The sequence below is a fragment of the Pteronotus mesoamericanus genome, unplaced genomic scaffold (assembly GCF_021234165.1).
Source record: "Pteronotus mesoamericanus isolate MK-2021 breed Mesoamerican mustached bat unplaced genomic scaffold, CSHL_Meso_final contig_181, whole genome shotgun sequence".
NCBI classification, from domain to species: Eukaryota; Metazoa; Chordata; class Mammalia; order Chiroptera; family Mormoopidae; genus Pteronotus; species Pteronotus mesoamericanus.
The window spans coordinates 10,588,339-10,611,453 of NW_026555077.1; the positions used below are offsets into that span (position 1 = coordinate 10,588,339).

The following is a 23,115-nucleotide window of genomic DNA, read 5'->3' on the forward strand; positions in this document are numbered from 1 at the left end:
GTATTCCATTGTGTAAATGTACCATCGTTTTTGATCCACTCATTTATTGGTGGGCAATTAGGTTGCTTCCAGCACTTGGCTATTGTAAATTGTGCTGCTATGAACATTGGGGTGCATAGATTCTTTTGAATTGGTGTTTTGGGATTCTGAGGGTATAATCCCAGCAGTGGAATTGTTGGGTCAAAAGGCAGTTCCATTTTTAGTTTTTTGAGGAAATTCCAAACTGTTTTCCACAGTGGCTATAGCAGTCTGCATTCCCACCAACAGTGCAGTAGTGTTCTCTTTTCTCCACAACCTCAGCAGCACTTACTTGTTGATTTGTTTATGATGGCCATTCTGACTGGTGTGAAGTGGTGTCTCATTGTGGTTTTAATTTGCATTTCTCTGATGGCTAGTGATGCTGAGCACCCTTTCATATGTCTTTGGACCCTGTGTATGTCTTCCTTGGAGAAGTGTCTGTTCAGGTCCTTTGTCCATTTTTTAATTGGATTGTTTGTCTTCCTGGAGTGGAGTCATGTGAATTCTTTATATATTTTGGAGATCAAACTCCTGTCCAAGGTATCATTGGCAAATATATTTTCCCATATGTTTGGTTCCCTGTTCATTTTGCTGATGTTTTCTTTAGCCGTTGCATCCATCTTTAGAATCGCTACAAAATAGCCACAAAATGGATTGTATTAGTCATTGAAATTCTAAGGCTATACAACCACATTCCAGGAAAATTTAATATGTCTTAAACTGTGTGAAAAACACTTTGTTTATATATAAAATAGATTCTAGGCTCAGGTAAAGATAAAGAAGTTTTCCATCTACATGAAGGAGCAGGTGGGAGAGTCAAGCCATACAGGATACAGGACAATTCTTTGCTCGGCAGGATGGTCCTGGGCATTTCAAGATGTTTAGTATCTCTGGCTGATCAACTACATTCTAGTAGTTTCCCCACTGCAATCACTGGGACAAGCAAAATGACTTTGGTAAGTTTCAAAACAACCCTTGGAGGAAGTTCCATCCCAATAGACTCTTGATCTATAAATCCAGTGGTCTGTCCTGTTGTCATTGGCTTCCTCCTTGTAGTGTCTGACCTGTACCGCAGTTGCTCCTCACTCCTCCTCACTCCCTTGGCCTCCGTGTCACTGCATTCTGGCAGCTTTCCTTTTTCCCTCCCACAATTCCTACTCTGTGTCATTGTCTAATTCCTTACCTCCCCCTGCCCATTTCTGCTGCCTTTCCTTTTTCCTCTCCACATGATCTTCAGCTACCTCTCCTAAGTTATTGACTGTCAAAGTCCCATGCGACACTTGATATCCAAATCCATACGTCCAAATGCCACTTTTTCATTCGTACACACAAAGCTGTGAGTTATACGTGTCCGATATTAAACTAGTCATTTTCCTCCAAAACATGTTATCCTGTCAGTTGTACCTATTTACGTGAATGACATCATCCACTTAATCTAAGAATGACAACCATCTTTGATTCTCTATTCCTCTTTCCCCACATCCCATTGATTGCACTGCTCTGTCCATTTTCCCTCTGAAGTGTCTCATAACTGCTTCCTTTCTACCCCTGTAGTTCAAGCTATCATTACCTGGAACTTAGAAAATTGTCATACCCTCCTAACTGGTACTTTACTCCAATTTATCTTTTGATGTTTCCACAAAAGGAGTTTCTGCAGATAATAATGCCTAGCATATAAGTATAAATACTATTTATTATACTATAAAATATTAATATTATTTAAAATTTTAATTAATTAATAATAAAGAATAATTACACTATACTAAGTGCTTTCCATGTCCTTTAATCTCCACAGCCACATCATAAAGTTTGGGAACTATTACTTAAATCTTAAAGATGAGGTTTGGAAGGTTAAATAACTTACCTAAAATCACAGAGGTAGCTCCAGAGTGACACCACCAAGATTTCAGGTCTATATGGCTTCTAAAACTTGTTTTTGCTTTAAAAAAATATATACACAATTTTTCCTAGGGCCTCAAAACTAATCCCAATTTTCTATTCAGTCTCTATCCCTATCCCCCCTGCCTTTTCCTTCCCCCTCTATTCTTCCAATCCACAGGTTCTTCTTTTGACTTTACTTACATCCTTATTTAATAAGGAATTACTCATCAGCTATTTCAAGGGAGTCCTTTACAGCAGGCTCCTCTTCTTTCACTTCCCCACCACATCTGTCTGCAGTGTTTCTACCTACCTCCCCCCAAGAGAAGGTTCTGGAAGGAAATGGAGAGTGTGAGTGGCTCCAAACTTGGCAGGTGCTAACACACACAAAAATCCCTGTATTCTGAGTTTTTCTCTGCCTCAGTGTTGCTTTATGGTTCTAATATAATGAATCAGTTAAGCACAAAGTGCTTTATAAACTGTAGAGTGTTCTACAAATATAAGGTTCAATTATTTGCCCTCCCTTTGCATATCCAGGGCTTCAACTAAGTTACTCTGTGAGCAACAGAATAGGTGTTTCAAGCAGGAATGTCACGTGTGTGCTGGGGGTGAAGAAGTAATAAAGGCACTAAATAACATAAACTTGGCCTGGGAAATCGCTTTCTCCTTACTGCTCAAAACCCACTGAATAAAACGTGGTAATCGTCTGAAATCCTCAATGTAAAAGTCCTTCTAAGAGTGTTCCCTTCCCCCAGCCCCTGTGAGCTGTAAGGTCTTAAAACTGTCCTCCGTCCCATTCACAAGACCCCTTCTGGAGGCCGTTCCCATCGCTTCACTTCCCGGCCTCCCCTGTTCCTGGTGGCCCCACCATCGACCCCCGCCCAGCCCCGCCGGCTCGGGGAGAACTACAAGTCCCGGCGAGCCGCGCGCGCCCGGCCGGCGGCACTGGGGCTGGGCGCGCGGCGTCCATCGAGCTCTGCGCCGGGTAAAGTCTGCCGGCACCGGCCATGCGGAGAGGTGAGTGATCCACTAGTGCTGCGAGGGCAGTGGGGACGCTCCCACCCTCTCCCTTCTCCAGGGTTAAAAGAAACGAAGAAAATCCCAATAAAAACCCTCCCTCGTCTCTGCTGTGTGTCTGGTACCTCTTCAGCTTGTTGCACCCGCGAGAGTGTCACCCTGGAGTGGAACTGGGGGCAGAGTCGTGCCCGGCCGGCGGAGGCTGCGGAGTAGAGCTCCCGGGATGGAGCCGGGTGGTGGCTCGGCTGGGACCGCACTCCCTTTACAAAGACAGGCTGCCCCGGGGAGCCCCCAAACTCAAAGCGAACCGTTTCTTCTTGAAAACTCTTGGCCAGAAACTTTTCCCTCTGTCGCCAGTGCCACAAGCGAGTCGTTTGGCTTTTGGACGGCGCCGCAGGTCCAAGAGGCTTTCTGGCGTCCCCTCTCCGGTCCTCTGTCTTGCGCCCAGCGCCCCTTTTCCAGGCATCTCCTCACTTTCCCTTGAGCCGCCTTCGGAGACCCGTTGAACTCTGCCGTGCCCTCGGGAGACTTCTCGAGATTTCTTCTGCAGCCATATGGACCCAGGTCTGCGCTCTGATGTGGACTGGACCCTCTTGGGGGCCCATTCCGGCCAAGAGACAGAGGCTCTGGTTCCTTTGGAGTGGCACTGGCTTTCTGGGAAGGCTGCTCTCTCTGGGGGATGACTCCTATCAATAAAAGAAGCCTAAGGGAGTCGCCTGTTTCCATCCCTTTCTGACCCATCTCCCCCCACAACTGAGCCCATTCCCAAGTGTGCTCGAAAGTTCTGCTCCAGAATCCCAACCCGAGGATCAACGAAGGTATTTTAGCACAGTCCATAATATCCTGGATCAGAGGATCTTGTCTGTTTGCATCTCTCACACCCTAGACTAACACACAATCATACCATGGACGCTACACATCCTGCAAACACATATACACATTACACACGCCACAAACAGGTACAACAGCCACACACAATGCACACAGTATAAACATTATACTCATCACACGTATGCATTGCACACACATCCGAGGGGGGACCGAGAAAACGGAATTATTTATAAAATATTGTGAGTTTGTTCTTACATGTTTAAACTTCAGTCACCTTCCAAGTACTCTCCATTTGATGCAATACACCTATTGAGACTTTTTCCTACTGCTTAAAACAGTTTTTGAACTCTTCTGTTTTGATGCCTCTTAGTGCTTCTGCCATACTTTGTTTCACCTCTTCCACATTGGCAAAGTTTATCTTTGAGGACTTTTTTTCATCTGGGAATACAAAAAAAGAAAAAAAAAAAAGTCACTCCGGGTCAGGTGAATAGGGAAAGAGGGTCATGAGAGTCATACTGTTTTTGGTCAAAAACTGCTGAACACAGCTCGTTGTGGACAGGTGTGCTTATAAATCACCCATCGTGAAATGGGCAAATGCCTTGAAAGAGTCTCCAAAAAAATTTCACTGAAGCCGAATGCAGCTTCTCACAACAATGCCAGTTGGTGCACTGATACAGATGGGTTCCTAGAACACCCACCTAGTGGGGGAAGCCTGTACTATAAGGGGCTCACCCCCCAGAAGATAATTCTGTGATTTTTTTTTGGTCCCCACCTTGTGCATTACACACCATTTATGCTACACGCCACGAATACCATACACACTACATCCACATTTTTATTGGTAGAAAAGGTTCACATTAGTTTGTTGAAGGGAGTGAGGAGGAAGTGGGTGAGCCCTAGTATATATACTTATACCCACAAATGTCAATTTATTCCAAAGTTAGAAACTAGTTCATATGTGAAACCTCCTGGTGTCAGAATTTAGAATGCCTTTGTGGCTAATTATTTATAAATGGGATTATTTCCTACACCTTCATAAACCCTTACGCTCTTCTCAGCCAAACTTTTGATCACAGCAGGCAAGACAGGAGAGGATGTTCTTTTCTATACGTAGCAAGAAATTCTTGGAGAATCTTCACAGAATCCTGCTTCCCATGATTGTGTCTAAGGAAGAGTTGGGTGTAACTACATTTCCATTGCCCGTCCTTTCAAGAGTAGAGCCTGGACCTGATTTTGTTCTGAAAAGTGGCATGAGAGCACTGTCAAGCTACCTTCCTTGCCCCCAGGACTCACAGCCCTGCCCAGTTCCACTTGAATTTAGTTAAGGAACAGTTCAGGAACTGCAGATCAATTCCAAAAGCATTATACAATCTGTTGGGGTGAAATAGCTCTCTGTCTCCAGAACAGTTCATCATTTTGATCAGCAATGGTTAAAGACCCACTTATTTGACCCATGCTCCATAAATTGTACTCAAAAATATATGAACACTTAGAAGTGTCATCTAAATTATTGTTTGCTTTTTCAAGGGGCAATGGCAAAGAGGGACAGAGAGAAATCTTTCTCAGCAATGGGTTTTCAAGAAGTTGAAAATTTCTAATTTCATTTCCGGGATAAGTAAGAGAAATTTTTTTTTCCCTTTTAAATTCAGGTTGCAAATTTAGATCATAGTTCCTGATCTTCTGGCGACCTTAAAAAGTACTAAGGAAAAGGGTGACTCACAGATTTCTCTTCAGCTCTGCCTAAAATCTAAACAGTATTATAGTAGCAGATGACTTTTTCTAGGATCCTTCTTGGGAACCTGTATTCTCTGCCTTCTCTTGAGTGGTTTTGTTCATATTTTGGCCTAAAAGTGTCCCAATATTGGCAACTATGTGTTTCATGTGTTTGCAGCATGTTGGTGGAGTGGGAATGTTTGTCTCCAGCCTGGCTTCCAGCAAAGCAAGAGAACTGTGAGATTGCCCAAGGTTCCCTCATCGAAAGACCATGCCCAGTCTCCCTTCCACCTCCTAATTTCCTGAACTGGGATTTAGGATGGTGGGAGATACTATGAATTTGAGGGTTGGCACGGTATCTTCTTTTTCATATGTAACTAATAGAGTACCAATGCTCATAGATAATAAGTGTGAGTTGAATGTATGAAATTATGCTTTTTGTGCAACTGGGATAAACAGTTAAAATTAAATCTCCCAGAACTAATTGTTTGGGTGAATAAAGTTTGCTTCATTTTTAATTTTTGCTAACTTCATCTGGTAGGATGAATCCCAAAATAAAAGAATGTGGGTGTTCTCAGGAGATATGGTCATCTACTTTGCATCCTCTGAAATACGTTATTTCCTGCATAATGAGGTAAAAGGACTTTCTGCTGGGCAGTGCTTTCCTTATCCGCACAAAGCGATTGCTTGAAAGCCAGCCCTGGGAACTTTGTATCCAAGTCTCTATAAGGAAAAAAGAGAAACATGGGACTGCAGCTTCTGCATGTTCACTGGTTATAGTCCACAAGCACTAGATTCTTTCTCTTCTCTTCTTTTCTCCCACAGGGGAGAAAAAGAGTTTGAAACATGACATTCATGTTCAGAACAATAGCAAACACTTACCATGCAGCAACAATGAAGGGGAGGGTGAAAATAAGCTATTGATACAGCTTGTTTTTCTTTGTGCGAGAGAGGTGCAGGGAGAATTCTGCAGTTCTTGCACTCGGGATTCATTCACTCCCACTAATTGGGCTGAAGGTAGTTAGCAAAAGTGAACGGGCACACTGTAGCTTTAAAAAGTCAGCCATGAACCAGAAGGCAGTTGGTGCAGCTTGTGTGTGATTCCTAACGTCATGTTGGCTCAGAGCCAGCCTGGTTTTATTTCACTGTGTCAAATTGTACCTCCTTATTGAATTCCTTTGCCAGCCTACTTTGTGAAAGAAAACATTGGGGTTTCTTTGGCTGTTCTTGATAAGCCTATAAAAAATGACATGTTTTAGTTGCTTCTAGGTAGGTTTTCTTTTTACTCTTCCACCAAAAAAAAAAAAAAAAAGAGAAAATAATAATAATAAGACAATGTAGTGTGGTGTTACAGAGTATCATTGTGAGTGTTTTGTTTTGTTTTGTTTTCTGAGATGCTTAGAAAATGGTGAATGTGTTAACAGTTTCCAACTGAAGTGAAATCATTCTTTTGGCATGGAGCAGCAGCACTATCTTCTGTCTCCTCTGTGACGGTGTGTGAATGTATGTTAATACCTATATGTATATGCAATGTTGGATTTCTCTGTGAATGCTCTAAGTGCTTTAGCAGCTGGAAGTTTGTGTGTGTGTGTGTGTGTGTGTGTGTGTGGAGTGAAGATTATCCCACACTTACAGTATTATTTGTTAATCATCTACTTCTCTAACAGTGATAAAATCTTGTGAATATACTAAATGATGCACTTGTCATGTCAGAGTAATCCCTAGAGAAGGAGTGCCGAAGTATAAAGTGATTTGAGAGGAAATGTATTTAATTTATGGCTTCAGCTGTAGAAGAGCAAGCACGTTTCAGAACTAGTTTTTTTTTTTTTTTAAAGCAGTTTTGTTCATAGGTTTTTCATCTTGCTAATTGCATATTAGTTGCGGGGGGGTTTTTTATTTTTTCACAGTGCTCATCCTACTAAACAAAAAGACAAAGTGATGGATGCTATTATATCTCCTCGGATGTTTTGGTGATTTTTACATAAACCTAATTAGCTGCCTACCCTCTCTTCCACACACCCCAGCACCACCTTTCCGTGCTAAAGGCTATCTGACATTTTTGTGAGCTTCCAGCTTTATCAAAGCATGGCCATCTCACGGGTTTTTGAGGCTTTCATTGAGAGTATGTGAGGTAGGGGGATACTTGCTGACAAAAGCTTTAAGTGCTCTTTGGCATTGTTATGAAAAAATATAGAAAGAGAGGGAGTGAACCAAAAAAAAAAAAAACCAACCCAAATGCAATAAGAAAAAAGAAATCACAGCCCATGGTGGAAAGGGGCAGGAAAAGGGGGATTGTTTTTCTCGACTTTGCCTCAATTTGTGAGTTGCAATGTCTTAAGTGAGAGCTTGCACCCAGAGGAAGCTGTGCCAGTTCACACAGAACTTGTTTTGAACAAGGATTCAATTTCATTTGCAAATGCTTATTGTCAAGGCAGGGAGTGCCAGTGCAGAGGAAAGCACCCCTGCCCGTCTCCTCCAGTTCTTTAGGTTTAATCACATCTCTCCAATCGCTGAGGGAACTGGAGATTTAAACAAACATACGTGAACTGGTGTGAAGCTGTAAAAGGAACCATTATGTTTCCGATTCAGAATATATATTCTTCTCTCACTTTCTAAGAATTAAACACAAGCTTTTCTCCCTTATTAATTAGTTGCTGAACTAAAGGAACCCTGCAGCCTTCCCATGCTATCTGTTGACATGGAAAACAAGGAAAATGGCTCTGTCGGTGTAAAAAAGTAAGTGAAACTGGCTTGTGAGTTCTGCTTCTGCAAACAGAGGGACTTGGTTTCTATTTTTATACTTCTTGCTTATCTACTACAAGGCACTGTTTGGGCTTGTCTTGTCTTGGTTGGTCTACACTGGCCACCAGCCTCTTTTCTCACCTTAACCCCAGTTGCCTTTTTCCATATTCCATTTCTAAGACAGATGACTCAGACATCAAACTGTGCAGAAAGGGTTAGTGGATCAAGCTTTGGAACACGGATGGTTCAGGATTTCAGCCCTGCATTCTGTGTATGGGGATAAAACCCCAAAACATCGAGTAGCCTTCCAAATCCATAGGCTACAAGGGGACAGAAAATAGAGTTCAAGTGTTTTTAAGTAAAATCACCTTTCTCAAAACTGAAAGCTATAATGAAGGAAGGAAAAAAGCTTCAGTGAGCATATTAAGTTTTAACAACTTTCCTGTGCTAATTTTATGAAATTTTCTTTGAATGTGAAAGATTTCAGTGCATACCATAGCATTTTATTTTAATGTCTGTTCCCGCATTTGAAATTTCTGATTATATTTGTGGTGAGTTATATGCTTGATGTTTTTTAAATAGGAAAATTCAGTTGCATTATGTAGCATTTTCTGAAACTGAACAAAAAGTTAACAGATATCTGTGAGTATCTGAAAAAATGGTATATTCTCATTTAGGAGTTATACTGAAACTATAACCACTTTGATTACAAGGATAAAGTTCCAGAGGGGTGTTATCTTTCTCATTTCTTTCCATGTCATTTATTTTAAAATTACCTTCAACTTGAGCTTTGGAGGGAGCTAATTAAATGTAGTCCACAGAAGCTGTGATATTTAAACGAGGAAACACTGTGTTATATGTATTTATAAATAAAAGGTATGTTCTCCACTACAGTTACATTAAACTTACTAAAATCTGCTTTTTAAAATTCTCAAATAATTTATGTATCAGTGCCATGCTGCCATCCTTATTGCCATTCTTGAAGTTTAGGGTAGGTAGATGTAGGAGAAATGAAAGAAACAGCTTTTTTTTGCATGTGTTAGATCAGGGCTCTTCAAGAGAACTTGAACGTTGATGGCAAAGTTCTATTCTTTGCTGCCCAAAATGGTAGCTGCTAGCCACATGTGGCTGTTAAAAACTTGAAATGTGACTAGGGTAACTGATGAATTGAACTTTCAATTTTATTCAATTTTAAAAGTTAACAGCTTTATTGAAATATAATTGCATATAATAAACTACATGTGTTTTAAGTATGAAACTTGAAATGTTTTGACATTTATGTACACCCCTGAAACCATTACAATTAAGATCATGAATATACCCCTCACTCCCAGAGTTTCCTCGTAATCCTTTGTATCTTCCACTGTGCCCTTCCCTGCCTCTGTATTCCCAGGCAGCCACTGATAATGTTACCATAGGTTAGTTTGCTTTTTCTACAATTTAATACAAAATGGAATTATTCAGAAATTACTTTTTTTCAGTGGAGAAGGGGTCTAGTTTTATTCACCCAGGATTCATTCATGTTATAGTGTGTACTAATAGTTCATTACTTTTTATTGCTGAGTAATATTTCATTGTATGGATGTACAATAATTTGTTCACTGTCCAGCTACTTCTTGGTAGACATTTGGGTTGTTTACATTTTTTAGGTATTAGAAAGAAAGCTGCTTTGACCATTTGTGTAAAGGTCTGTGTTTGGATATATGCTTTTATATCTCTTGGGTAAATATTTAGGAGCAGGATAATTGGGCTGTATGTTTAACATTTTAAGAAAGTGCCAAACTATTTTCTGAACTGGTTGTCCCATTTTACATTTCCACCAGCAGTGTGTGAACATTCCAGTTCTATATCCTCATGAATGTGATTGGAAAATATTTTCTTGTACTATGTGATTTGTCTTTTCATTCTCTCTTTGGTGTCTTTCAGTGTAGAAGATTTTAATTTTTATGAAGTCCAGTTTATCAATTTTTAAATTTTATTGATAGTGTTTTTAGTGTCATATCTAAGAAATGTTTGCCTAACCCAATGTCACAAAGATTTTCTCTTATGATTTCTTAGATTCAGGCCTGTGATATTTTTTAGTTAATTTTTGTGTACAATGTAAGAGATAAGGATAACAGTATATATATTGATGGTTATGGTTGTTTTTTCACCTGTGGACACCCAGTTCTAGCATTTGTTGAATTGTTTCTTTGTTGAAAAATTGATTGATTGTATATGTGTGGATCTATTTCTGGACTCACTATTTTATTCCATTGATAATTTTGTATACATTTATGCCAATACACTCTTTTGATAACCATAGCTTTATAGTAAATCTTAAAATCAGTTTGTGTTATCCATCCAATTTTATTCTTTTTCAAACTTGTTTTGCTTCTCCCAGGTCCTTTGCATTTTCATATGAACTTTAGAATCAGGTTGTCAATTTCTACAAAAAGAAATGCCTACTGGTGATTTAATTGTCATTGCATTAAATTATAGGACAACTGAGGGAGAACTGACATTTTAACAATATTGTATTTCCCAACTCATTAACACAGCATTTTTCTCCATTTACTTAGGTCTTCTTTAATTTCTCTCAGCAGTGTCTTGTTGTTTTCAATGTGCAGGTTTTACACACCCCTACGTATTTCATATTTTTATTCTATGATAAATGGTGTTGCTTTTCAAATTTTAATTTTTAATTGCTTGTTGCTACTATCTAGAAACACAGTGCATTCTTTTATACCAACCTTGTATCCTACAACCTTGCAGAACTCACTTAGTACTTCTGGTAGCTTTTTGGTATTTAACATAGACAATTGTCTTATGAGTGAAGACAGTTTTACTGCTTCCTTACCAATGTGGATGTCTTTTATTTCTTTTTCCTACTTTATTACACTGAATAAGACCTCCACAGAAAAGCTGAATAGAAGTGGTGAGATTAGACATTGTAGTTTTGTTCCTGATCTAAAGAGAAAACATTTAATCATTTTCTTTCTTCTTCTGTGTATAATGTCTCCATTTTTCCTGTCTGCTTTTACTTTTCCTCTATCATTGATTTTTAAGCAGTTTGATTATGAGATTTGGTGTAGTTTTATTCATCTTTCTGGTGTTTGAAATCTACTTTTTGTTTGTTTGTTTGTTTGTTTTTGATCGGTGGCTTAATTTTCATCAAATTTGAAAATTTTTCAACCATTATTTTTCAAATTTTTTGGTTTCCCCTCACTTCTCCTTTGGAGACTTTAATTATAGGTATATTTGATCACTTGGTAATGTCTTACAATTCACTAATGCCTGTCAATTTTTTTTGTTTTTTAATCTTTGTGTTTCACTTTGGATAGTGTCTATTGCTTGCCTTCAAGTTCACTCATTTTTTTTCCTGAAATGTATAATCTCTTGTTAATCCCGCCCAAAACATTCTCACTTCAGACAATATAGTTTCCCTCTCTAGAGTGAAACTTGGATTATTTTTTATATTTTCCATGTCTCTAACATATTCAGTCTTCCCTCTAGCTTCTGAACAGGTGAAATAGTCATAATAAATTTTTCAATGTACTTGTATACTTATTCTGTCATTTCTCAATCAGTTTCAGTTGATTGATTTTTCTTCTCATTATGGGTTATATTTTTCTGCTTCTCATGCCTGGTAATTTTTGTTATTCAAACTACATTAAATTACACTCGACATCAATAGTATATTAGTTTCAGGTGTACAACATAGTGATTCAGCATTTGTTTACCTTACAATGTGATCACCACACTTAGTAACCGTCTGTTACTGTACTAAGTTATTACAATATTATTGACTGAATTCTCTGTGCTGTTTGCTACATCTCAATGGCTTATTATTTTATAACTGGAAGTTTATACTTCTTATTCCCCTTCACCTTTTTCACTCATCCCTTTACATCCTCCCCTCTGGCAACTATCAGTTTGTCCTGTTTTTATGAATCTGGTTTTGTTTTGTTCTTTAAGATTCCACGTGTAAATGAATTCATATGGTATTTATCTTTCTCTGACTTGTTTCACTTAGCATAATACCCTTTAGATCCATCTATGTTGTTGAAAATAGCAAGGTTTCATTGTTTTTTATTGCTGAGTAATATCCTAGTATATATAAATATATACCACATCTTTATTCACTCATCTGTCTATAGATACCTAAGTAGCTTCCAAATTTTGGTTATTGTAAATAATTCTGCAGTGAACATATGGGTTCATATACAGGGTCCGGCAGAAGTAACACCATTAGGTGTGGTTGATAGCGTACATGAATGTCTCGCACGAGATGGACAGCAATTTGAACATTTCACCTAAACTGTCATATGGTGCGCTTGAGTGTGATATCGTTGTGTTACAGAATTACAGGCTTATGATTTTGTAATAAAAGGTTTTTATGTAATAAAAAGGGATGTTATTTGTGCTGGACCCTGTATATTATCAAATCAGTGCTTTTGTTACTTTCTTTAGATAAACATCTAGAAGTAGAATTGCTGGGTCATATGGTAGTAATTTTTAATTTTTTGAAGAATCTCCATAATTTGTCCAGAGTGGTATGCCTGGTAAATTTTTATTGAATATTAGTATTGTGAATTTTACCTCATAGCGTGCTGGATATTTTTGTATTCCTATAGATATTTTTGATGTTTGTCCTGGGATGTGCTTACATTACTTGGAAACAAGTAATTTGATTTGGTTAAGTCTTGCTTTTAAGAATTGTTTAGGCTAAGGAAGGGTATTTGCCCCCTTTTATTGAGGTAAGACTCATCTTTCCACTCTAACCTGAATTATAAGGTTTTCCTCCCTGAAAATGAAAACAGATACTATTCCCATTCCTGCATGATCCCCAAAGATTGTTCTAATTCTTTTGAATGGTTCTTTCTCCAGCCTCAGTTAATTCCTTTGCTTGTATGTGCTAATCAGTACTCTGTTAAGTACTTGAGACCTTCAGATCAGCAGAGTTCTCTCTGTGCAGCTCTTTTTTCCCCTCTAGGACTCCACCCTGTGCACAGCCTAAAATCTTTCTCCAGGTAGTAGCTGGATAGAGTTTCTCTTGCTTGTTTCCCATCCCTGAGGGGTCAGTGTTTTATTGCCTATATCCAATGACTTGAGTGCCATTCTTTCATATATTTTGTCATTTTTTTTTTAGTTGTTTTAGGCAGAACAGTAAATTTGGTCCCTGTTACTCCTTACATCTTAGCCAGAAATAGAAGTTCCAGTTAATGTATATAGCCACAAGTGATTAGTGGTTAACCTATTGGACAGGGCAGAGTAAGCTTACAATGCAGAATCACCAAAGGCATAAAACAGAGTCTTAAGGTTATTTCTGAGATCTACCAAAATTGGGGCTTACAGTTGCTTCCATTTTGCTTTCTAGGTATGGAAAAATATAGTTGCTTTACTGGGAAACGTACTGTTACAAAGGGTCATTTCCCAAGAAGTCTAAGATAATAGCCCTATTCACTGGCCCCATGAGCTTTAGTTTTACAAGGCTGCTATTTATGGAGTTCCTTCTGTGTGTCTAGCAGTTTGTGTAAACCTTGTTAATTCTATTTTGAGGTGTGTTATTATTCCCATTTTATAGCTGAGAAAACCGAAGCTCCAGAAGATTAAAGGCCTTCTAAGATTTCACAGCTACTAAGTGGTCGGGCTGGGTTTCAGATTTAAGGCTGCCTCTGAAGCTCAAGTCCTTTCTTCTGCACTGCAATGCCTACATTGTCAAAAGTGGCTTTCAGTCGCTTTACTACAAGCATGACCCTTGCTACCATGAAGCTATGGAAGCTCATCTTTTGTTTGTCTTCAAGATTTGTAGATGGATGCAAACATCTAATAATGTGACTACAATTTAACAAAGATAGGACTTTCCTTTCGAAAGTGGTATATGAGTATTTCTTCTAAGTACAGGATATTTTAATGTCTGTTCTAAGTACACCAGACCAGTTATTTCTCAAACTTGAGTTTTCATCACTTGGAGGGTATGTTAAAATACAGATTGCTGGCCACACATCCAGAGTTTCTAATTCACTGGGTCTCTGATGGGACCTGGGAACTTGCGTTTCTTACATGTTCTGTGGTGATGTTGATGCTGATGTCCTGGGAACCACTGCACTAGTAAAGGTTTTCCAACTTATGCACTGTTGACATTTTGGGCCAGATAATTCTTTATTGGGGTTTGGGGGTTGTCCTATGCATTGTAGGTTGTTTAGCAGTGCCCTGGTGCTTGTACTGAACCCTGTCTGGTCATGACAATCAAAAATGTCTCCAGCCCTGGCTGGATGGATCGGTTGATTGGAGCATTATCCCATACACCAAAAGGTTGTGGGTTCGATTCCTGGTCAGCGCACCTACCTAAGCTGTGGGTTTGATCCCTAGTCAGGGTGCATATGGGAGGCACCAGTCGAAGTTTCTCTCTCCTGTCCTTGCTTTCTAAAATCAGTAAAAACATATCTTTGGGTAAGGATTTAAAAAAATGTCCCCAGACATTGCCAAATATCCCCTGGGGACAAAATCACCACAGTTGAGAACGACTGCTCTAGGCTAAGCGCTGCATGAGGGATATGTAACAGGGTGGCTTGTAGGTATCAGAACTCATTTATATATTTATACTTGTCATTTCTGCTTAAGACTCTAAAAAGACCATGAATTTCAATCTGATGCTTCCTTTGACTTCTTTCTTCTGCCTCTTGCTTTATGTGGAAGAGGAAGGGACAGTAAAGAGAGGAAGAATAAAGCAAATGTGGTAAAATGTAAACATTTGAAGGAATCTGAGTGATGGGTATATGGGATTATTGTACTACTCTTGCAACTTTTCAGTTTAAGTCTGAAATTATATTTTTAAAATCTAGCTAGTTCGTTAGTTGAGAGGGAACTCCTAGCCCAGATTTGGACAGCAGGGAGAAATTAAGCACGGCATTGGAAAGCAGTGGACGGAGCTTTCAACTTGGAGTCAAGTCAGGTTCTGAAGATAGGTTTGACCTGGCTTTTGTTTCTTGTCTAGCAGAAGAAAGCTTACTACATAAATTACTTAATTTCTCTCTTACTTGCTCCTATTGACTGTAAAACACAATAGTAATGGAGGGTTGTTGTGAGGATGAAAAGAAGGTACTTTTAGACAGTAAAGTGATACAGCAGTGATAGTCTTTGTATTCCAGTTCATAGAGCACCAGAGTGCCTGTGTGAACCATACATTGTGCTTATTGTCTTCACAAATGATATTTCATTTAATCCTTGCAACATTACATACGGTAAATATTTTTGCAGTCTTTTTCAAGAAAACAAACTGGGGCTCAGAGATAACTACTACCTTGACAGTATTAAACAAACACCCCGTTGGACTTCCCTTCCTTTCTTCATTCATTTATTCTTGTCTTCTTGTCTTGACACAAAAAACTGTTAGATCTCTAATCATGATCCTTGTGTAGATCTCTATTATTCTGAATATTAGAAATCAATATGATTTAGCATGATAATCACCAAGGCCTAGATTCCTCTTGAACTAGTTCTGAAATAGAAAAGTAAGTAAATTATACACTTAATTTTATGTTCAGGGTCTTCATCAGTAATGAGCAATAAATTGATAAGAAAAGCATAAACAGAAAAATGGCAAAAACCAGCAAACATTCCACAGAAGAAGAAATATATATGGAAAATTAACATATGGAAAGGTGTTCAGTATTATTAATGACCAAGAAGATGCATATCAATATCACAGTAATAAGCCCATTGATTTGGCAAAAATTTTAATATCTGACTATACCAATCATTAGGATATGGATTTATAGGATACAGTGCTGATGAAAGTTTAAATTTGTACACCAACTTTGGAAAAATATTTGGCATATCTTCAAGTGTACAACAATTAAATATTCTATAATCAGCAATTCTATTTCTGGATTCATACCAGTGTTGCCTGATAGAAATAAAACTTGAGCCACATGAGTAATTTTAAATTTTCTAGTGGTCATGTTTGACAGATGAAATTAATTTCAATATATTTTGTATTTGACCCAAAATATCCAAAATGTTATGGTAACATGTAACCTATATAGCATATTATGAATGAAAGAATTTACACTTTTGTACTAAATTTTCTTTTTTATTTTTTAATTATATTTTATTAATTATGCTATTACAGTTGTTCCAATTTTTGCCCTTTTGACCCTCTCCACCCAGCATCCCCCCCGACCCCCTACGACAATCCCCACACAATTGCTCATGTCCCTGGGTCATTTCTTTGGCATAATTTCTTTGGCTACTCCATTTTCTATATTGTACTTTATATTCCCATGGCTATCCTATGTATTCATATTTCTTAATTTCCACACCTCTTTACCCATTCCCCCATGTCCCACTCCCATCTGGAAACTTTGAGCAAAAAACTCTTCATATCCTTGATTTTGTCTACGTTCTTCTTGTTTGCTTAGTTTGTTTTTTAGATTCAAGTGTTGATAGGTATGTATTTATTGCCATTTTATTGTTAATAGTTTTGATACTCTCCTTTTTCTTAAATAAGCCCTTTAGCCTTTCATATAATAATGGTTTGGTGATGATGAACTCCTTTAGTTATTTCTTGTCTGGGAACTCTTTATATACCTTTCGATTCTAAATGACACCTTTGCTGGGTAGAGCAATCTTGGCTATAGGTTCGTGCTTTTCATGACTTCGAATATTTCTTGCCAATCCCTTCTAGCCTGCAAGGTTTCTTATGAGAAGTCAGCTGACAGTCTTATCAGAACTGCCCTGTAGGTAATTCCTTTTCTTTTGCTTCTTTTAAGATTCTCTCTTTATATTTAACCTTTGGCATTTTAATTATGATGAGCCTTGAAGTGGGCCTCTTTGCATCCATCTTGCTTGGGACTCTCTCTGTGTTTCTTGGACTTGCAGGTCTATTTCCTTCACCAAATTAGGAAACTTTTCTTTCATTATTTTTTCAAATAGATTTCTGATTTCTAGCTCTTTCTCTTCTCCTTCTGGCATCCCTATGATGCGAATGTTGGAATGCTTGCAAGTGTTCCAGAGGTTGCTCACACTATCCTCATTTTTTGGATTCTTTTTTCTTCCTATTGTTCTGATTGGTTGTTTTTTGTTTCCTTATGTTCCAAATCATTGATTTGGTACTTGGCTTTATCCACTCTACTATTGTTTCCCTATAAATTGTTCTTTATCAATTAGTGTATCCTTCATTGCTGAGTGGATCTTTTATATGCTCTTGAGGTCCTCACCAAGTTCCTTGAGCAACCTTCTAACCAGTGTTTTGAACTCTGCATCTGATAGATTGCTTATCTCCATTTTGTGTAGTTCTTTTTCTGCAGTTTTGATCTGTTTTTTCATTTGGATTTTTGTCTCCTCATACTGGCAGCCTCCCTGTGTTTGTTTCTATGTATTACATGGAGCTGCTTTGATTCTGTGTCTTGGTAGTGTGGCCTAATTCAGTAGGTGTCTGGTACAGTCCTGTGACACAGCCACCCTTATCACCCAAGCTGGGTCGTTGAGGTGTGCCCTTTGTGTGGGCTGAGTACACCCTTTTCTTGTCATTGAACATTGATTACTGTTCACAGGTCAATGGGAGGGATTTATCCAGGTCAATCAGCTGCAAGGACTGGCTGTGACATTTGACCACCAACCTCCACCCTCCATGGAGGATCAGCTGTGCATGGACAGGGTCACGGTACTCGGATATAGTCTGTAGCTGTCCATTGGGTGCACAGGCTCTGTGGTTTTCCTGGTGGTGCAGGCCAAGGTCAGTCCCCACCTGTCTTCTGCCCTGGGGCCACCCTGCATGAGCTATAAAGCAATCTGAGATGGCTGCTACTTGTGCTAGGCGTGGAGATTCCCAGGTGAAGCCAAGCTGTGAATCTAGGCTGCCTGCTGCTAGTGCTGGGCCTGGGACCAACTTAGGAAGAGGTATGGGGACTGGGGGCTCGCTGAGGCTGGATGTTGCTTGTTTGATAAGATTTAGAAAGTTGTGAAGGATGAGGCAAGACCAACCATTCATATGTCAAAGTCATGGTTAACAGCTTGGGTGGGCCCATAAGTTGGGTGGGATAGAGTCATAGGGGATCTCCAGGATGGGGCCAACAGTGTTAGCCAGGTTGGTGGAATCTCAGATATGGCACCTGCCTGTTGGCTCTGTGGCTCTGTGAGGAAAGGGCTCAGAAATGGGACAATGGCCTCTGCCTGCCTTTCTGTCTGCAAGAAAGCTGTCCCCCAGTTTCCGCTGATGCCAGACACCTCAGTTCCTCCCCACATGCCACTGATGCCTTTCAGGCTGCTACCCTGGTGCTGGAGCTCAGAGGGAGTGAGTCTGAGCAAGTTCACATGTGGGTTCTTTAAGGGGAACTAAGTTTCTTCCATGGACTCAATCCCCACTGGTTTTTCAGCCAGAAGTTATGGGAATTTATCTTCCTGGCTCTAGAATTTGGGCTGGGCTCCTGTTGTGGGGCTGGGACTCCTTGCTTCCAAGATATCCCTTCCGAATTTTTACCTACCAAACGTGGATGTGGGAGCAGTTCGTTCTACATCTGCACCCCTCCTACCAGTCTGGAAGGATGTGGTTTCTTTAATTCTGTAATTGTCGGACTTCCATTCAACTCAATTTCTGATAGTTCTGAACAGTTCCATAGTTCAGTTGTAATTTTGATGTCTGTACTGAATTTTCTAAATCCATGGTATATTTTATACTTTGAGTATTTCTCAATTTGGATACAAAATTTTCATTAGAAGCATTCAATGTGAATTAGATTTCATAAAATTTATAACTGAAAAAAGAGAATCACATACTGCAATAATTCCAAACTACTTGGAAGTTCCAATAAATAAATCAAGTACTAAAAAATTATTTTCTTTTAATATATGCATACATGTTAACACAAATGTTTCTTTTTTTGTAGATTTGGTTTGATTTTGAAGCAAAAGCATTATCAGTTTTAAAGCTACTCCTACCCAAGTTAAACAAATATATTACTACATATGCCAGTATTGTTATTATTGGATTCAAAGGGGTTTTGCATACATTTATAAGCAACTATCAGTTTTTCAATGTCAATTAATCATTCTCTAATTTAAAAAATGATTTATGTTAGAAAAATGTGTAAAATTATTTTTATTGTATTGTGTTCTGAAAAGTTTCCATTTCTATACTAAATTTTTTGCCTGTTTAAGTCACAGATTACCTTTTCTTTCTTTTTTATTGGGGGCGAGCTTCAAATTAGGTCATTTACATGTAGTCTGATATCAATGAGAAAATATAAATTACTCTGGTTTTTTTTTTGTTTTTATTGAGTATTTGGCAAACTTTTCTTTTGTTTTTGATGAAATCTTGAGTTGGACTTCATAGTACAATAAATCTTTGCAAAATTCTTCCGTGGCTTATTCAACAAGGATTGACAAAGAACATAAGATTATTAAATTTATTTTGTTCTACGTCTTTTAAGAGTTACACTGACTGGCATTCATCCACAGCATTTGCAAATATATACTGAATGATTTAACAGTGGTATCCATGACACTTCTTAAGAGCCTGTTTTAGAAAAATGAACATGAATATTATATAGTAGAATGAAGCAATAATGGAAACATAAGTCTCCAGTTTTAAAATTATATTAAATCCAGATTTTTTTCTTTTTTACCTAATGTGTTTGTAGTGCCATCCACTGGGATAAAATTTAAGTTTTTTACAAATCTAGCTGAAGATTTTAAAATATTTAAACTGTGAGTTCAATTTTTGAGGCCATAAATTCGTACTATTTCTTAATAAATTTGGGAGTCTTTTGAGACAAAGCACACTCCAAGTATTAATTGAACATTGTTTCTTATGCTGTACTATTTATCTAAAACTGAAGAAAAGTAATTGTGCTTTTCATATTTTGAATGTATTGATAATAGATAATGTTAAACAAATCTTGTATTCCTCACACAGTGTTTTGGTGGTGTAATTGAAGAGAAGCTTTCATTTTTTGTAAAGAACCTTTTTAGTCTTTTCTCATAATATTCTAATAAATCTGAATATAACCACATATATATTGAAAAATCATTTCCTTTTTTATGCAAGAAACTGAGCTGTTTATAGCTGGACAAATTTATAAGCTCAGATTCTTTTCAAATAACTTCAGAATGTTTTGTGGGACATTTAATTTTGATTTCAGGTGACTAATTTCATCAGTCTCTTTTTGATTGTTGAGAAGAAAGATACCAAATTCACTATATTTGCTGAAAACCTCATAATATTGTCAATTTTACTCTTTACCATCTTTTACACAAGCTTTTTCCTTTTGTTCTGCTTTAACAAATTGCAATTGCTATTCATTATGAAATGTCCAATATACTTTTAGCTAGTCTCCTTCTATCTTTCTTGTTCAGTTCTAGTGCTAGTTTCTGCATCTCCTCTCAATTCTGCATCAGTAGTGTACCTCATTTTTTAAATTTTAAAATGTGTTCAAACTTATTTTTAACTAAAAAGCATTTAATTACATTTAAATAATAAGAATACCAATTTAATTTCCAATTACAACATACAAAGATCCGCGTAATTTGTGCTGTCTGCATCAAACACATTATAACATTACATTACATAGGAAAAATCATTTGAACTGAATCAAATTGAATGGATCTGTTGACACCATCTAGATTGACAGTGTATAGGAGAACTTCAATGTAATAATAATATGCTGAGTGATGCAACAGTTAAAGTGAAACGTCACACCAAAACAAGGAAGTTGTTTTAAGAGAAACATATTTTGTACCAGTTCAAGTTTCTAAATTTAAACTAATTAAAATTAAATAAAATTTAAAATTCAGTTCTTCAGTCAGATTTTAAATGTTCAATAGCCACATGTGATTAGTGGCTACCATATTGCACAATTATGTAGCCAGGAGAAGCTTTTGAGGATGATGGTGGGGAGGGATGGGTTAGATGTAGTTATTGTTAAGGTTCTAGCTTACATTTTACCTGGTGAGTTCATGAATGTTTAATAAATTAAAAATAACTAAGTAATAAAGAGGGAGCCATCTTAATAGTTTGGAATATATCCTTCTAGACAATTTCTATACAAATACTGTTCTATCTAGTCATACAACAACGTACACATGTATTCTCATATATTCAAGAATATACATACATGTATGGGTACATACCCAAGAATATACACATATTCAAAGGACACATAAATAAGCTTTTATAGTATTCTCTTTTGGTGGATTTCAGGTTCACAGATTTTGAATTAATCACAAACCTTAACATTCTTATTATTAATCCATGTTTTGCTATGTTAGATCCATGTTAGAATTTTTACTAAATTCTAAAAACATTTCTAGGTATTTTACATATATATTTATGTCTGTACAAACCACAAGTATTCAATATCACTTTTCTGTCATTTACTTAGTTTTACTCTCTTTTTCATCATTTGGTCTTTTTTTCCTTCCCTTTTCAACAGGAAATAGTTTATCTCTCCCCCAACCCCTCAGTGGAGAAGCTCTGCTGCAATAGAAAGTTCAAAGCAACAGAGTTTAGCAAGGACTTTCAAAAGACGCTAATTCTTATTAATGCCATGCCTTTTGTCACATGTGTATCTCACTGTCTTTCTCTGTCTTTGTATTCAGTGTGTTGTTTCACTGAATACATTACAACATTAATGAATATTGTAAAGTTTTAAACTGACTTTAATATTATACTATTATGTTTATTATTTTTTATTATTGTTCAATTACAGTTGTCCCCATATTTTTCCCCATTACTCTCCCATGCCCACCCACCCCCACCTCCCATATTCAGTCCTCCTCTACCCCTGTTGTCTTTGCCCATGAGTCCTTTTCACATGTTCCTTGACTTGACCCTTCCCCTTTCTTTCCCCTGAAACTTCCCTACCCCCTCTCTTCTGGTCACTGTCAGTTTGCTCTTTATTTCCATGTCTCCAGTTCTATTTTGCTTGCTTCTTTGTTTTGTTGATTAGGTTCCACTTATAGGTGAGATCATTTGGTATTCACTGCCTGGCTTATTTCACTTAGCGTAATGCTCTCCAGTTCCATCCATGCTGTCACGAAGGGTAGGAGTTCCTTCTTTATTTCTGCTGCATAGTATTCCATTATGTAAATGTACCACAGTTTTTTGATCCACTCATTTACAGATGGCCACTTAGGCAGTTTCCAGCACTTGGCTATTGTAAATAATGCTGCTATGAACATAGGGGTGCATGTGTTCTTTCGAATTGATGTTTTAGGATTCTTTGGGTATTATCCCAGCAGTGGGATCACTTGATCAAAAGGTAATTCCATTTTTAGGTTTTTATGGGACATTCCATCCTGCTTTCCACAGTGGCTGCACCAGTCTGCATTCCCACCAACAGTGTACTAGGGTTCCCTTTTCTCTACAACCTCAGCAGCACTTGCTTGTTGATTTATTGATGATGGCCATTCTGACCAGTATGAAGTGGTATCTCATCATGGCTTTAATTTGCATCTCTGATGGCTAGTGATGTTGAGCATCCTTTCATGTGTCTCTGGCCCTGTGTATGTCCTCCTTGGAGAGGTGTCTGTTCAGGTCTTTTGCCCTTTTTTTAATTGGATTGTTTGTCTTCCTGGTGTGGAGCCTTGGGAGTTCTTTATCTATTCTGGAGATCAAAGCCTTGTCTTAAGTATCATTGGCAAATATATTTTCCCATACGGTTGATTCTCATTTCATTTGCTGATGTTTTCTTTAGCCATGAGGAAGCGTTTTCATTTGATGTAGTCCCATTTATTTATTCTTTCCTTTATATTTGTTGCTCTAGGGGACATATTGGTGAAAATACTGCTGTGTGGAATTTCTGAAATTTTCCTGCCTATGTTCTCCTCTAGGAGTTTTATGGTGTCATAACTTATATTTAAGTCTTTTATCCATCTTGGGTTTATTTTTGTGCATGGTATAGGTTGGTTGAGTTTCACTTTTTTTTGCATGTA

At 37.9% G+C, this 23,115-nt stretch overlaps 1 protein-coding gene across 2 annotated transcripts in view; it reads left to right on the top strand.

Moving 5' to 3' along the window:
- The first annotated feature begins 2,867 nt into the window (after positions 1 to 2,867).
- SAMD13 (sterile alpha motif domain containing 13) overlaps positions 2,868 to 23,115 on the top strand; it is a 51,291-nt gene continuing 31,043 nt past the window's right edge. Inside the window, exons 1-2 of one of the 2 annotated variants that reach the window (XM_054566914.1) lie at positions 2,868 to 2,913; positions 8,109 to 8,193. In XM_054566914.1, the coding sequence (XP_054422889.1) occupies positions 2,904 to 2,913; positions 8,109 to 8,193 (95 nt within the window). In that variant the 5' untranslated portion in view covers positions 2,868 to 2,903. Of the gene's footprint in view, positions 2,914 to 6,639; positions 6,727 to 8,108; positions 8,194 to 23,115 lie in introns of those variants that run through there. The other variant, XM_054566915.1, reaches the window with a different exon arrangement.